At 48.4% G+C, this 15,029-nt stretch overlaps 1 protein-coding gene across 2 annotated transcripts in view; it reads left to right on the plus strand.

Moving 5' to 3' along the window:
• The window catches only part of LOC106570454 (VPS50 EARP/GARPII complex subunit), a 266,801-nt gene that overhangs the window by 192,735 nt on the left and 59,037 nt on the right, over positions 1–15,029 (plus strand). Inside the window, exons 21-23 of one of the 2 annotated variants that reach the window (XM_045694895.2) lie at positions 2,460–2,581; positions 5,659–5,739; positions 10,601–10,681. In XM_045694895.2, coding sequence (XP_045550851.1) covers positions 2,460–2,581; positions 5,659–5,739; positions 10,601–10,681 — 284 coding nt within the window. The remainder of the gene's footprint in view (positions 1–2,459; positions 2,582–5,658; positions 5,740–10,600; positions 10,682–15,029) is intronic. The other variant, XM_045694896.2, reaches the window with a different exon arrangement.

Here is a 15,029-nt window from a genome sequence, read left to right on the forward strand (position 1 = left end):
TAGTGAATGCATACATTTCATAGAATTATTTTCCTGTGCTGGCCCCCCGTGGGAATCGAACCCACAACCCCTGGCGTTGCAAACACCATGCTCTACCAACTGAGCTACAGGGAAGGCTTGTCCTTGATGATCTTTTTGGTCTTCCTGTGACATCAGGTGGTGTAGGTGTCCTGGAGGGCAGGTAGTTTGCCCCTGGTGATGCGTTGTGCAGACCTCACCACCCTCTGGAGAGCCTTCCGGTTGTGGGCGGAGCAGTTGCCGTACCAGGCGGTGATACAGCCCAACAGGATGCTCTCGATTGTGCATCTGTAAAGGTTTGTGAGTGTTTTTGGTGACGAGCTGAATTTCTTCAGCCTCCTGAGGTTGAAGAGGCGCTGCTGCCCCTTCTTCACCACGCTGTCTGTGTGGGTGGACCATTTCAGTGATGTGTACGCCGAGGAACTTAAAACTTTCCACCTTCTCCACTACTGTCCCGTCGATGTGGATAGGGGGCTGCTCCCTCTGCTGTTTCCTGAAGTCCACGATCATCTCCTTTGTTTTGTTGGCATTGAGTGTGAGGTTATTTTCCTGACACCACACTCCGAGGGCCATCACCTCCTTCCTGTCGGCCGTCTCGTCGTTGTTGGAAATCAAGCCTACCACTGTAGCGTCGTCTGCAAACTTGATGCTTGAGTTGGAGGCGTGCATGGCCATGCAGTCATGGGTGAATAGGGAGTACAGGAGAGTGATGAGAACGCACCCTTGTGGGGCCCCAGTGTTGAGGATCAGCAGGGAGGAGATGTTGTTACCTACCCTCACCACCTGGGCGCGGCCCGTCAGGAAGACCAGGACCCAGTTACTCTGGGTGGGGTCGAGACCCAGGGTCTCGAGCTTAATGATGAGTTTGGAGAGTACTATAGTGTTAAATGCTGAGCTGTAGTCGATGAACAGCATTCTTACATAGGTATTCCTCTTGTCCAGATGTGTTAGGGCAGGGTGATTGCGATTGCGTCGTCTGTGGACCTATTGGGGCGGTAAGCAAATTGGAGTGGGTCTAGGGTGTCAGGTAGGGTGGAGGTGATATGGTCCTTGACTAGTCTCTCAAAACACTTCATGATGACAGAAGTGAGTGCTACAGGGCGATAGTCATTTAGCTCAGTTACCTTCGCTTTCTTGGGAACAGGAACAATGGTGGCCCTCTTGAAGCATGTGGGAACAGCAGACTGGGATAAGGCTTGATTGAATATGTCCGTAAATTAATAAAATAATAAAATAAGAACTGTTTTATAAATTAGGGTTATTTTAGATGATGACACCTAGCTATATAGTTAGCTAGGTAAGTATAGCTACTGAAACAGTCATTTTGCTATGTTTGGGGAAGAACATTGTTTGCATCCATCAGCTAACTAGCTTTTTTTATGACCAGCACTGTAGGTGCGCGAGACAACTTTACCAGCATCATAGCAGACGTATCGATGAATCGTTGTGACATATGGAATACGAGTGATAGTGTAATCAATGTGTAATAACTACTTAAAAAATGTATGAACTCGTTAAATTATTATGTGACGTGCAGTCATATTCAGGTCTTGATTGGTTAAGAAGCTTATTTCACACGTCAAATAGTGTTATTTGACGTATATTTTTTGCCACTCAAAGACCCAAACGGCGTTCCGTAGAAATCCTGGTTGAGAATGAAACGACTGAACAAATTAACGAAACAGCACAGCGCGTGTGTGTGTGTGTGTGTGTGTGTGTGTGTGTGTGTGTGTGTGTGTGTGTGTGTGTGTGTGTGTGTGTGTGTGTGTGTGTGTGTGTGTGTGTGTGTGTGTGTAACCTTTATTTAACTAAGCAAGTCAGTTAAGAACATATTCTTATTTACAATGAAGGCCCGGACGACGCTGGGCCAATTGTGTGCCGCCCTATGGGACTCCCAATCACTGCCGGATGTGATACAGCCTGGATTCGAACCAGGGACTGTAGCGACGCCTCTTGCACTGAGATGCAGTGCTTTAGACCGCTGCGTCCGTGTGTTAACTATTTAACTGTAGTAGAATGCTTAAAAGGCCACAAAAATGTTTAATATCGTTATCGGGTTTTTTGGCAAGGAAAATATTGGATATCAGTATCGGCCAGAAATGTCATATCGCTGCATCACTAATCTGACCATGTACTGTTAATGGGCCAGAGGATATTTGATGAAATGTTAGATTCAAACATTTAGATTTGTTCTGTTCACATCCTAAAAAAAGATTTCACTATTGAATATGTTGCTTTTGTCACTTTTTCCGATCAGGGATATGAAAGAAAAACGCTGAATTTCCAAGTATCTAATATTCCATCCCCGGGAGTTTTTGAGCTTTGAGCATTTTTGTTTTGCATTTCTGTTGGTAATTGTTCAACTGATATAAACTGTTTTGTCATTTAACATATAATGACGTGTAATAATATAAATGGCATTTCTAATCTCTCCCATACAGGGAAGTACATACAGATGATGAACATTCTGAAACCAATAGCCTTTGATGTCATCCACTGTGTTTCCCAGCTGTTTGATTACTACCTGTATGCTGTCTACACCTTCTTCGGCCGCAATGATATGGTACGGAAAAGGACCTAATGGCGCCCAGATTAAGCCTTGACTATTAAGCTATTTCAATTGAGATTATTAATTGAGCATGCTTTTTAGTTCAGGACTAGGCTTAATCTGTGTCCGAGAAACCGGCCCAGGGGGGAGACATATTACTGAACTTGACAGGCTTACGTTATGTTCATTAGTGTCCACAATGTGTTCTATCATTCTCATATGCTATTTTATATATTATTTACCAATGAATTATCTCTATGTGGGCACTGCTTCTGGGTTCCACCTTTCGTACACACATCACTCATGGGAAATGGTCATGGGGCTGTTGCTGAAATGACCTGAGATTGCTTTTCCCTTCTGTTGATCCAATGTCTGAGAGCTGTTTTAGTGCTTCTAATGGAGTTGAAATGTATAAGGGTTTTCAGCACAAGTCACCCTCCTTGAAAACATTGCGTTGTTACAGATGTTTCCCAACTGTTCACTAAGATAAGGGACACTGAGGTGCTAACTGGTCGATTCACTAAGATAAGGGACACTGAGGTGCTAACTGGTCGATTCACTAAGATAAGGGACACTGAAGTGCTAACTGGTCGATTCACTAAGATAAGGGACACTGAAGTGCTAACTGGTCGATTCACTAAGATAAGGGACACTGAAGTGCTAACTGGTCGATTCACTAAGATAAGGGACACTGAGGTGCTAACTGGTCGATTCACTAAGATGAGGGACACTGAGGTGCTAACTGGTCGATTCACTAAGATAAGGGACACTGAAGTGCTAACTGGTCGATTCACTAAGATGAGGGACACTGAGGTGCTAACTGGTCGATTCACTAAGATAAGGGACACTGAGGTGCTAACTGGTCGATTCACTAAGATAAGGGACACTGAGGTGCTAACTGGTTGATTCACTAAGATGAGGGACACTGAAGTGCTAACTGGTCGATTCACTAAGATGAGGGACACTGAGGTGCTAACTGGTCGATTCACTAAGATGAGGGACACTGAAGTGCTAACTGGTCGATTCACTAAGATGAGGGACACTGAGGTGCTAACTGGTCGATTCACTAAGATGAGGGACACTGAGGTGCTAATTGGTCTGTATTAGGCTTCAGTACTGTATCCCTTCAGGTGACACTTCTCTTCCTCTCACCGTTAGTCTCTTCTAACGGACAGGGCCCGCAGAGTGACAGGGCCCGCAGAGTGACAGGGCGGGCAGAGTGACAGGGCGGGCAGAGTGACAGGGCGGGCAGAGTGACAGGGCGGGCAGAGTGACAGGGCGGGCAGAGTGACAGGGCGGGCAGAGTGACAGGGCGGGCAGAGTGACAGGGCGGGCAGAGTGACAGGGCGGGCAGAGTGACAGGGCGGGCAGAGTGACAGGGCCCGCAGAGTGACAGGGCCCGCAGAGTGACAGGGCGGGCAGAGTGACAGGGCGGGCAGAGTGACAGGGCGGGCAGAGTGACAGGGCGGGCAGAGTGACAGGGCGGGCAGAGTGACAGGGCGGGCAGAGTGACAGGGCGGGCAGAGTGACAGGGCGCGCAGAGTGACAGGACAAGTTTTCTTCAATGGGACTGGGACGAAACCAGTATTGCGATACCAGTTATTATAGGGGAAAAGAAACAAAACTTTCTTTAGGAAAACAGCCCTAATGTTGGAAACATTATAGTGTCATCCAGTCACGTGTTTATTTTCCAAGCTATAGCACACCATATTTTACATACACCATGTTTTTAAAGGACCAAAGAGTTTGGTCTGCTTTTTTTGCCATGGAAAAAATATTGTGATACTGGTATCATCACAAAACAACATTGTTTCGTTGTCACGTTAAAACTCTGAGGCTATTTTAGTGGCTAAACAAAGAGCTTGGTGTGCTTGCAACTGTGTGACTGGTAAACCCCAGGGGAGCTGCTAATGATGTCAACAAAATGGCTGTCACATGCCAGAGTGGATGAGGCTCTGCTGCTGCTCTGCTTCCTGGGTCCTGACTGGCTTCTCCACAGCCGGTCCAGGGAGCGTACTGGTGATTAGGACAGGAGAACAGTCGCATGGCACCTAGACAGGGCTCCGTTCCCTTTTTACCTTCTATTGGCCTGTCTGTCTTTCTCTTCTCCTCTCTCTTTCTCTTCTCTGTTTCTTTCTGTCTCCCCATCTTTCTTCCTTTCGTTTTCCTCTCTCCTTTTCGTTCCTCCTCTCTCTCTGTCTTTCCATCTCTGTTTCATCCTCCATTTCTCACTTTCTCTCCCACTGTCTCTCTTCCTGCCTCTCACTCTGCTCTGCCTCGTTAGTTTCCAGTTCAATATGGCTCTCATTTAAAGACACCCACACTCAAATGCTAATGCTTTATGAATATTTACAACCCCCCTCGAAAATTGCTATGCACGTATAGGCTGTTATTGTGACCTATGGATAGCTTATTATACCATGAGTTGATATAGCCCCCCATTCCTTGAGTAATGAGCGACCATTAGTATTCGAAGGGGTAAAAGTGCAATTTATATACTGCTGCGATATTGACTCTCACGCACATATGCTAAGATGCATTAGCTGCAGACATTCACGGTTTCTTGTCCAGAGTTCATAACTCAACGGGGGAAGAGGGGAAATACCTTATCCAGATGAAATGCTTTCCCTCCCCTCCTCCCTCCCTCCTTCACTCATTCCAGAGAGAGATAACTGATAACTGCCCAGGCAGCCAATCTATTATCTTAACAATAGGAGATTCTGTTTTTATTTTCCCCTCTACGGCCATCTGGCTACAGGGCTCAAAGAGGCTGATGATGTTTATACAATATGCAAACCTACTCTGCCTCTCTCTCTCTCTCTCTCTCACACACACACACACACACACACACACACACACCACACACACACACACACGTCATTCCCTTAAAATAAGTGAAGGAAGGACACTCAAACAGCTCTCTCAACCCTTTTTCCAACACTCAATCATCTGGTCCTCCAAATACAAAAAAAAAAAAAAAAAAAAAAACATTTTTGCTTTTGTTTGCTTTATGTTGCTCCTCTAGTTCATTGTTTAATTTGCACCGTTGGTTTTTGCTTTGTTTGTTTTCTGTTGTCCTTGCTGCTCCCAAGCCTGCCCCTAGCCTGTGTGTGCCCGGCGGCCAGGGGGGCAGGGAGGCTGGTCCGGCCAGGCCTGTTGCCCCTTTCTGCTGGGTAAGACTGGGGCTCCGGCCCCATCACTAGTAGAGTAGTGGACAGACTCATCCTTCATCAACTGCAGTGTGCTGCATAGATAGATCATCATCATGCTCCTCCTCACCCTCTGTTAGCCCCGCCTAGCTCTCTCTCTCTCTCTCTCTCTCTCTCTCTCTCTCTCTCTCTCTCTCTCTCTCTCTCGTCCTCTGCTCAGGCCTGGGTTCAGTAGTATTTCCTGACTACGTGACCTGACCTGGAGAAACTTTTGGCCTTTTTCACAATGCCACCAGTCACAGAACTCGAATTAGAAATTTGACCTTAAGCTTTAGATTCCAAAACCATGACCTTCCTTTGAATTGACTGTGAGTGCCTGGTGGAAAAACCAAGATCATTGCTGAGCCCAGGCTTCAATCATGAAGTGTGATGTGTCAACTGTTCTGTCTACAGACTGGGTTACTATAATAGAACTGCTTTTGAGAACCATTTTCTCTCCCTTGCCCTGGAAGTTTTTTGGGTGATGCAACCAATTTCCTTATCTATTGTTACTTTCGCCTCAGTTCATCAAAACAACACCTTTGCTGGTAATGTGGTTAGCTACCGGCCCCTACTCTGTCATGGTAATGGGGTTAGCAGCAGGCCCCTACTCTGTCATGGTAATGGGGTTAGCAGCAGGCCCCTACTCTGTCATGGTAATGTGGTTAGCAGCAGGCCCCTACTCTGTCATGGTAATGGGGTTAGCAGCAGGCCCCTACTCTGTCATGGTAATGTGGTTAGCTACCGGCCCCTACTCTGTCATGGTAATGTGGTTAGCTACCGGCCCCTACTCTGTCATGGTAATGGGGTTAGCAGCAGGCCCCTACTCTGTCATGGTAATGGGGTTAGCAGCAGGCCCCTACTCTGTCATGGTAATGTGGTTAGCTACCGGCCCCTACTCTGTCATGGTAATGGGGTTAGCTACCGGCCCCTACTCTGTCATGGTAATGTGGTTAGCTACCGGCCCCTACTCTGTCATGGTAATGGGGTTAGCAGCAGGCCCCTACTCTGTCATGGTAATGGGGTTAGCAGCAGGCCCCTACTCTGTCATAGTAATGTGGTTAGCTACCGGCCCCTACTCTGTCATGGTAATGGGGTTAGCAGCAGGCCCCTACTCTGTCATGGTAATGGGGTTAGCAGCAGGCCCCTACTCTGTCATGGTAATGTGGTTAGCTACCGGCCCCTACTCTGTCATGGTAATGGGGTTAGCAGCAGGCCCCTACTCTGTCATGGTAATGGGGTTAGCTACCGGCCCCTACTCTGTCATGGTAATGGGGTTAGCAGCAGGCCCCTACTCTGTCATGGTAATATGGTGAGTCTAGCTACAGGCCCCTACTCTGTCATGATAATGGGGTTAGCAGCAGGCCCCTACTCTGTCATGGTAATGTGGTTAGCTACCGGCCCCTACTCTGTCATGGTAATGGGGTTAGCAGCAGGCCCCTACTCTGTCATGGTAATGGGGTTAGCAGCAGGCCCCTACTCTGTCATGGTAATGTGGTTAGCTACCGGCCCCTACTCTGTCATGGTAATGGGGTTAGCAGCAGGCCCCTACTCTGTCATGGTAATGGGGTTAGCAGCAGGCCCCTACTCTGTCATGGTAATGGGGTTAGCTACCGGCCCCTACTCTGTCATGGTAATGGGGTTAGCAGCAGGCCCCTACTCTGTCATGGTAATATGGTGAGTCTAGCTACAGGCCCCTACTCTGTCATGATAATGGGGTTAGCAGCAGGCCCCTACTCTGTCATGGTAATGTGGTTAGCTACCGGCCCCTACTCTGTCATGATAATGGGGTTAGCAGCAGGCCCCTACTCTGTCATGGTAATGTGGTTAGCTACCGGCCCCTACTCTGTCATGGTAATGGGGTTAGCAGCAGGCCCCTACTCTGTCATGGTAATGTGGTTAGCTACCGGCCCCTACTCTGTCATGGTAATGTGGTTAACAGCAGGCCCCTACTCTGTCATGATAATGTGGTGAGTCTAGCTACAGGCCCCTACTCTGTCATGATAATGGGGTTAGCAGCAGGCCCCTACTCTGTCATGGTAATGTGGTTAGCTACCGGCCCCTACTCTGTCATGGTAATGGGGTTAGCAGCAGGCCCCTACTCTGTCATGGTAATGTGGTGAGTCTAGCTACAGGCCCCTACTCTGTCATGATGATGTGGTGAGTTAAGCTACAGGCCCCTACTCTGTCATGTTAATGGGGTTAGCAGCAGGCCCCTACTCTGTCATGACAATGTGGTGAGAGTAGCAGCAGGCCCCTGCTTTGTCATGATAATGTTGTGAGTCTAGCTACAGGCCCCTACTCTGTCATGATAATGTGGTGAGTCTAGCTACAGGCCCCTACTCTGTCATGATAATGGGGTTAGCAGCAGGCCCCTTCTCCGTCATGGTAATGTGGTGAGTCGAGCTACAGGCCCCTACTCTGTCATGATAATGGGGTTCGCAGCAGGCCCCTTCTCTGTCATGGTAATGTGGTGAGTCGAGCTACAGGCCCCTACTCTGTCATGATAATGTGGTGAGTCGAGCTACAGGCCCCTACTCTGTCACGGTAATGTGGTTAACAGCAGGCCCCTACTCTGTCATGATAATGTGGTGAGTCGAGCTACAGGCCCCTACTCTGTCACGATAATGGGGTTAGCAGCAGTCCCCTACTTTGTCATGATAATGCGGTTAGCAGCAGGCCCCTACTCTGTCATGGTAATGTGGTGAGTCTAGCTACTGGCCCCTACTCTGTCATGATAATGTGGTGAGTCTAGCTACAGGCCCCTACTCTGTCATGGTAATGGGGTTAGCAGCAGGCCCCTACTCTGTCATGGTAATGGAGTTAGCAGCAGGCCCCTACTCTGTCATGGTAATGTGGTGAGTCTAGCTACAGGCCCCTACTCTGTCATGGTAATGTGAGGAATGTGAGTCATCCACAATTCTCCCAAACTGACAAGAACCATATCTCTTTCTCTCTCTTTTTCTTTCTTTCTCTCTCTCTTTCTTTCTCTCTCTCTTTCTCTTTCTCTCTCAAACCTCTTGCCTAAATGTAGCTGCAGTTAAAAATTATACAATCTATGTCCAATAACGAGACTCCCAATTCTGTATAGCCTACTTATAGTACCCAATGCAGTGTACAGTGAGGGAAAAAGTATTTGATCCCCTGCTGATTTTGTGCGTTTGCCCACTGACAAAGAAATGATCAGTCTATAATTTTAATGGTAGGTTTATTTGAACAGTGAGAGACAGAATAACAACAACAAAAAATCCAGAAAAACGCATGTCAAAAATGTTATAAATTGATTTGCATTTTAATGAGGGAAATAAGAATTTGACCCCCTCTCAATCAGAAAGATTTCTGGCTCCCAGGTGTCTTTTATACAGGTAACGAGCTGAGATTAGGAGCTCACTCTTAAAGGGAGTGCTCCTAATCTCAGCTTGTTACCTGTATAAAAGACACCTCTCCACAGAAGCAATCAATCAATCAGATTCCAAACTCTCCACCATGGCCAAGACCAAAGAGCTCTCCAAGGATGTCAGGGACAAGATTGTAGACCTACACAAGGCTGGAATGGGCTACAAGACCATCGCCAAGCAGCTTGGTGAGAAGGTGACAACATTTGGTGCGATTATTCACAAATGGAAGAAACACAGAAGAACTGTCAATCTCCCTCGGCCTGGGGCTCCATGCAAGATCTCACCTCGTGGAGTTGCAATGATCATGAGAACGGTGAGGAATCAGCCCAGAACTACACGGGAGGATCTTGTCAATGATCTCAAGGCAGCTGGGACCATAGTCACCAAGAAAACAATTGGTAATCAGCCGTGAAGGACTGAAATCCTGCAGCGCCCGCAAGGTCCCTCTGCTCAAGAAAGCACATATGCATGCCCGTCTGAAGTTTGCCAATGAACATCTGAATGACTCAGAGGACAACTGGTGAAAGTGTTGTGGTCAGATGAGACCAAAATGGAGCTCTTTGGCATCAACTCAACTCGCTGTGTTTGGAGGAGGAGGAATGCTGCCTATGACCCCATGAACACCATCTCCACCGTCAAACATGGAGGTGGAAACATTATGCTTTGGGGTGTTTTTCTGCTAAGGGGACAGGACAACTTCACCGCATCAAAAGGACGATGGACGGGGCCATGTACCGTCAAATCTTGGGTGAGAACCTCCTTCCCTCAGCCAGGGCATTGAAAATGGGTCGTGGATGGGTATTCCAGCATGACAATGACCCAAAACACACGGCCAAGGCAACAAAGGAGTGGCTCAAGAAGAAGCACATTGGAGTGGAGTGGCCTAGCCAGTCTCCAGACCTTAATCCCATAGAAAATCTGTGGAGGGAGCTGAAGGTTTGAGTTGCCAAACGTCAGCCTCAAAGCCTTAATGTCTTCGAGAAGATCTGCAAAGAGGAGTGGGACAAAATCCCTCCTGCGATGTGTGCAAACCTGGTGGCCAACTACAAGAAACGTCTGACCTCTGTGATTGCCAACAAGGGTTTTGCCACCAAGTACTAAGTCATGTTTTGCAGAGGGGTCAAATACTTATTTCCCTCATTAAAATGCAAATCAATTTATAACATTTTTGACATGTGTTTTTCTGGATTTTTTGTTGTTGTTATTCTGTCTCTCACTGTTCAAATAAACCTACCATTAAAATTATAGACTGATCCTTTCTTTGTCAGTGGGCAAACGTACAAAATCAGCAGGGGATCAAATACTTTTCCCCCTCACTGTAGATCCCCTGGTGGGCCCCCTCCTGTGATTCTATCCCTCGGATTAGTTTGTGGTTAGATTGTAGAGTAGACAGGACGGTGCGTGTGTATTAACCGTGGTGTGTGTGTGTGTGTGTGTCTGTTCTGCAGTATGAATCATCAGGTCCGGGTCTGATCAGCAGCCGACTGAGAACAACACTGAACAGAATCCAGGAGAGCCTCATCCAAATGGTAGGAAAATAACTCTTTCTCTGTCTCTCTCTCTGTCTCTCTAACTCTTCCCCATCCGCTTTCTCTCTCTGTTCCCTCTACCTCGCCCCCCCTCCTCTCTTTCTCTCTCTCTGTTCCCTCTACCTCGCCCCCCCTCCTCTCTTTCTCTCTCTGTTCCCTCTACCTCGCCCCCCCTCCTCTCTTTCTCTCTCTCTGTTCCCTCTACCTCGCCCCCCCCCTCTCTTTCTCTCTCTCTGTTCCCTCTACCTCGCCCCCCCTCCTCTCTTTCTCTCTCTGTTCCCTCTACCTCGCCCCCCCTCCTCTCTTTCTCTCTCTCTGTTCCCTCTACCTCGCCCCCCCTCCTCTCTTTCTCTCTCTCTGTTCCCTCTACCTCGCCCCCCCTCCTCTCTTTCTCTCTCTCTGTTCCCTCTACCTCGCCCCCCCTCCTCTCTTTCTCTCTCTCTGTTCCCTCTACCTCGCCCCCCCTCCTCTCTTTCTCTCTCTCTGTTCCCTCTACCTCGCCCCCCCTCCTCTCTTTCTCTCTCTGTTCCCTCTACCTCGCCCCCCCTCCTCTCTTTCTCTCTCTCTGTTCCCTCTACCTCGCCCCCCCTCCTCTCTTTCTCTCTCTCTGTTCCCTCTACCTCGCCCCCCCTCCTCTCTTTCTCTCTCTCTGTTCCCTCTACCTCGCCCCCCCTCCTCTCTTTCTCTCTCTCTGTTCCCTCTACCTCGCCCCCCCTCCTCTCTTTCTCTCTCTCTGTTCCCTCTACCTCGCCCCCCCTCCTCTCTTTCTCTCTCTCTGTTCCCTCTACCTCGCCCCCCCTCCTCTCTTTCTCTCTCTCTGTTCCCTCTACCTCGCCCCCTCCTTTCTCTCTCTCTGTTCCCCATACCTCGCCCCCTCCTTTCTCTCTCTGTTCTCTCTCTCTCTCTCTCTCTCTCTCTCTCTACCTCTCTCTCTCTCTCTACCTCGCCCCCCCTCCTCTCTTTCTCTCTCTCTGTTCCCTCTACCTCGCCCCCCCTCCTCTCTTTCTCTCTCTTTTCCCTCTACCTCGCCCCCTCCTTTCTCTCTCTCTGTTCCCCATACCTCGCCCCCTCCTTTCTCTCTCTGTTCTCCTCTCTCTCTCTCTCTCTCTCTCTACCTCTCTCTCTCTCTACCTCGCCCCCTCCTCTCTCTTTCTCTCTCTGTTCACTCTTCCTCGCCCCCCCTCCTCTCTCTCTCTCTCTCTCTCTCTCTCTCTCTCTCTCTCTGTTCCCTCTACCTCGCAACCCCTGCTCTCTCTCTCTCTGTTCCCTCTACCTCGCACCCCCTCCTCTTTCTCTCTCTCTGCCTTGCCCCCCTCCTCTCTCTTTCTCTCTCTGCCTCGCCCCCCCTCTCTTTCTCTCTCTGTTCCCTCTACCTCGCCCCCCCTCCTCTCTCTTTCTCTCTCTGTTCCCTCTACCTCGCCCCCCTCCTCTTTCTCTCTCTCTGTTCCCTCTACCTCGCCCCCTCCTTTCTCTCTCTCTGTTCCCTCTACCTCGCCCCCTCCTTTCTCTCTCTCTGTTCCCCATACCTCGCCCCCTCCTTTCTCTCTCTGTTCTCTCTCTCTCTCTCTCTCTCTCTCTCTCTCTCTACCTCTCTCTCTCTCTCTACCTCGCCCCCCCTCCTCTCTTTCTCTCTCTCTGTTCCCTCTACCTCACCCCCCCTCCTCTCTTTCTCTCTCTCTGCCTTGCCCCCCTCCTCTCTCTTTCTCTCTCTCTGCCTCGCCCCCCCACTTCTCTCTTTCTCTCTCTGTTCCCTCTACCTCGCCCCCCCTCCTCTCTCTTTCTCTCTCTGTTCCCTCTACCTCGCCCCCCTCCTCTTTCTCTCTCTCTGTTCCCTCTACCTCGCCCCCCCCTTTCTCTCTCTGTTCCCTCTACCTCGCCACATCCTCTCCTTTTCTCTCTCTACCTCGCCCCCCCCTCTCTTTCTCTCTCTGTTCTCTCTGCCTCGCCCCTCCTCTTTTCCCTCTACCTCGCCCTCCTCCTCTCTCTTTCTCTCTCTCTACCTCGCCCCTCTCCTCTCTCTTTCTCTCTCTCTGCCTCGCCCCTCCTCTTTTTCCTCTGCCTCGCCCTGCCTCCTCTCTCTTTCTCTCTCTACCTCGCCCCCTCCTCTCTCTTTCTCTCTCTCTACCTCGCCTCCTCTCTCTTTCGCTCTCTGTTCTCTCTGCCTCGCCCCTCCTCTTTTTCCTCTACCTCGCCCTGCCTCCTCTCTCTATCTCTATCTTGCCCCCCTCCTCTCTTTCTCTCTCTACCTCGCCCCTCTCCTCTCTTTCTCTCTCTTCAACTCGCCCCCCCTCCTCTCTCTTTCTCTCTCTCTACCTCGCCCTGCCTCGTCCCTCCTCTTTTTCCTCTACCTCGCCCTGCCTCCTCTCTCTATCTCTCTCCACCTCTTCACTCACTTATTCTAGTGCACCTTTGTTTCTCTCTAGCCCATCTTTTTACTCTCTAAATCTCTCCCTCCATTCTGGCCCTGCCTATGTGTGTGGTCTAAGAAGAAATGGAGCAAGAGTGCTTGCTGCTCACCCCGTATGGCCTTGCCCCCCCCCCACCAACACCACACACATATTCTCCCTATCACGGCTTCCACGCCATGGGAGTGTGCTGTTTAGATAAGTGATCTGATCAGTCCCTTGCTACAGGCCTCCCTTCTCTGTCTGTGCCTCCATACCCATATTGGCCTCAATTTCACATATGGTACAATGTAATCCAGCCTTCAATTCAACCTTTAACTGAACCATTTGGGTTGACTGCTTCCTCAGAAAATATGAATTATGCTTTTATTCAATCTCTTTATGCTGCTCATTGTATGTGATAAAAGGCATCTGAAAAAGAGGAAGTGACCAGAAGATTATCAACATAAACCAGAAGCTTTTCACACATTGCTTCTAATGGTGAATGAGACTCAGTGGAGGCCATTTTTGTCTTTTATGTCGTGTAGCTGCGTGTTTCGATATTTCCATATCTTCTTCTCCCGTCGGAACACATCTTTGAAGCAGCCCTCACGGCTCTAAAGTAGCTCAGAGTTGTTCACTCATTGATGATCTTTCACTTTAAATAGATTCTCTGGTACTTTTGTATACTTAGCCAGTAGTTCTTAAAGTAGCTCAGAGTTGTTCACTCATTGATGATCTCTCACTTTAAATAGATTCTCTGGTACTTTTGCATACTTTAGCCAGTAGTTCTTAAAGTAGCGCTCATTAGCCAAATGTGGTACCCGAAAATTGCGTTCTATGTCACATATGTGCACCACGTCATTGCTCTCTCTTTCTCGCTCTGCTGTGTGTGCATCTTGCTAGCTGTCACTCAAATGGTGAAGGGCTGAAGCTTGTTGGCTAGAACTCAAATTGCTAGGGGGCTGACCCACGTGGGGGAAAATGTTGGGAAATGTGCGCCACAGATTTACATTTGTACATTTTAATCATTTAGCAGACTCTCTTATCCAGAGCGACTAACAGGAGCAATTAGGGTTAAGTGTCTTGCTCAAGGGCACATCAACAGATGTTTCACCTAGTCGGCTTGGGGATTCGAATCATCGACCTTTCGGCACAATGCTCTTTTAACCACTAGGCTACCTGCCACACAGCTTCCAGAAAACAGTCGCTTTCAAACTAGGGATTTCATGGGTAATTAAGGTAAGACAGTATTTCTGCTCATAGATTATGCATGTATGAAATACACATTGACACATCCAGCCCAAAGCAGGAGGTTTAAGAAAGACTTACTGGTCTCCAAAGTTCCGGAACATGTCTTATAAGAAGTCGTAGTGGAACCACTATGTCCTGTGGGGGGAACATTCTGAAAGGGGACAGTCACTTTGTGACAGGTTGTCAACGGTCACCAAAGCGTTATGGTGGAAGATCGGTCTGTATATCAGTTAGTCGATGGCTGTGAGCGGTCATGAAAGGTCACGGGTGAGTTCTCAGTCTTCATTCCGTGCGTCTCATACACCATGTTTCCATACACGGTAAAGTCATACCATATATAAAAATAAAAGTCACGACAGCTGTGATGGAAACGGTACAATTTTATAAATGCCAACAGATCATTTGTTCACTCGACCTGGTGGGATGTTTTTGTGTAAAATTAATTATGCGAGAAATGGTGGTGGCCTTTTTTGCGCAAATATTGATATAATAACCATGATATCAAAGTTAACTTGGAGTCATGCGATGATATAGTGTGTGGTCCTCCCACTACGACTCGTCAGGAAAGCATTCAGTTTATTAGTCTACAGATGTAATAAGTTATGATGAACTTCACAGGGTGGTGAAAGTGCATGGTCATGAACTTGATGCTCCTTTCCAGTAATATCGATATTATTCTGGTGACATGATGATCGATGTTTGGCTGCCAT

The sequence above is a fragment of the Salmo salar genome, chromosome 14, assembly GCF_965601325.2.
Source record: "Salmo salar chromosome 14, fSalSal1, whole genome shotgun sequence".
Taxonomy (NCBI): domain Eukaryota; kingdom Metazoa; phylum Chordata; class Actinopteri; order Salmoniformes; family Salmonidae; genus Salmo; species Salmo salar.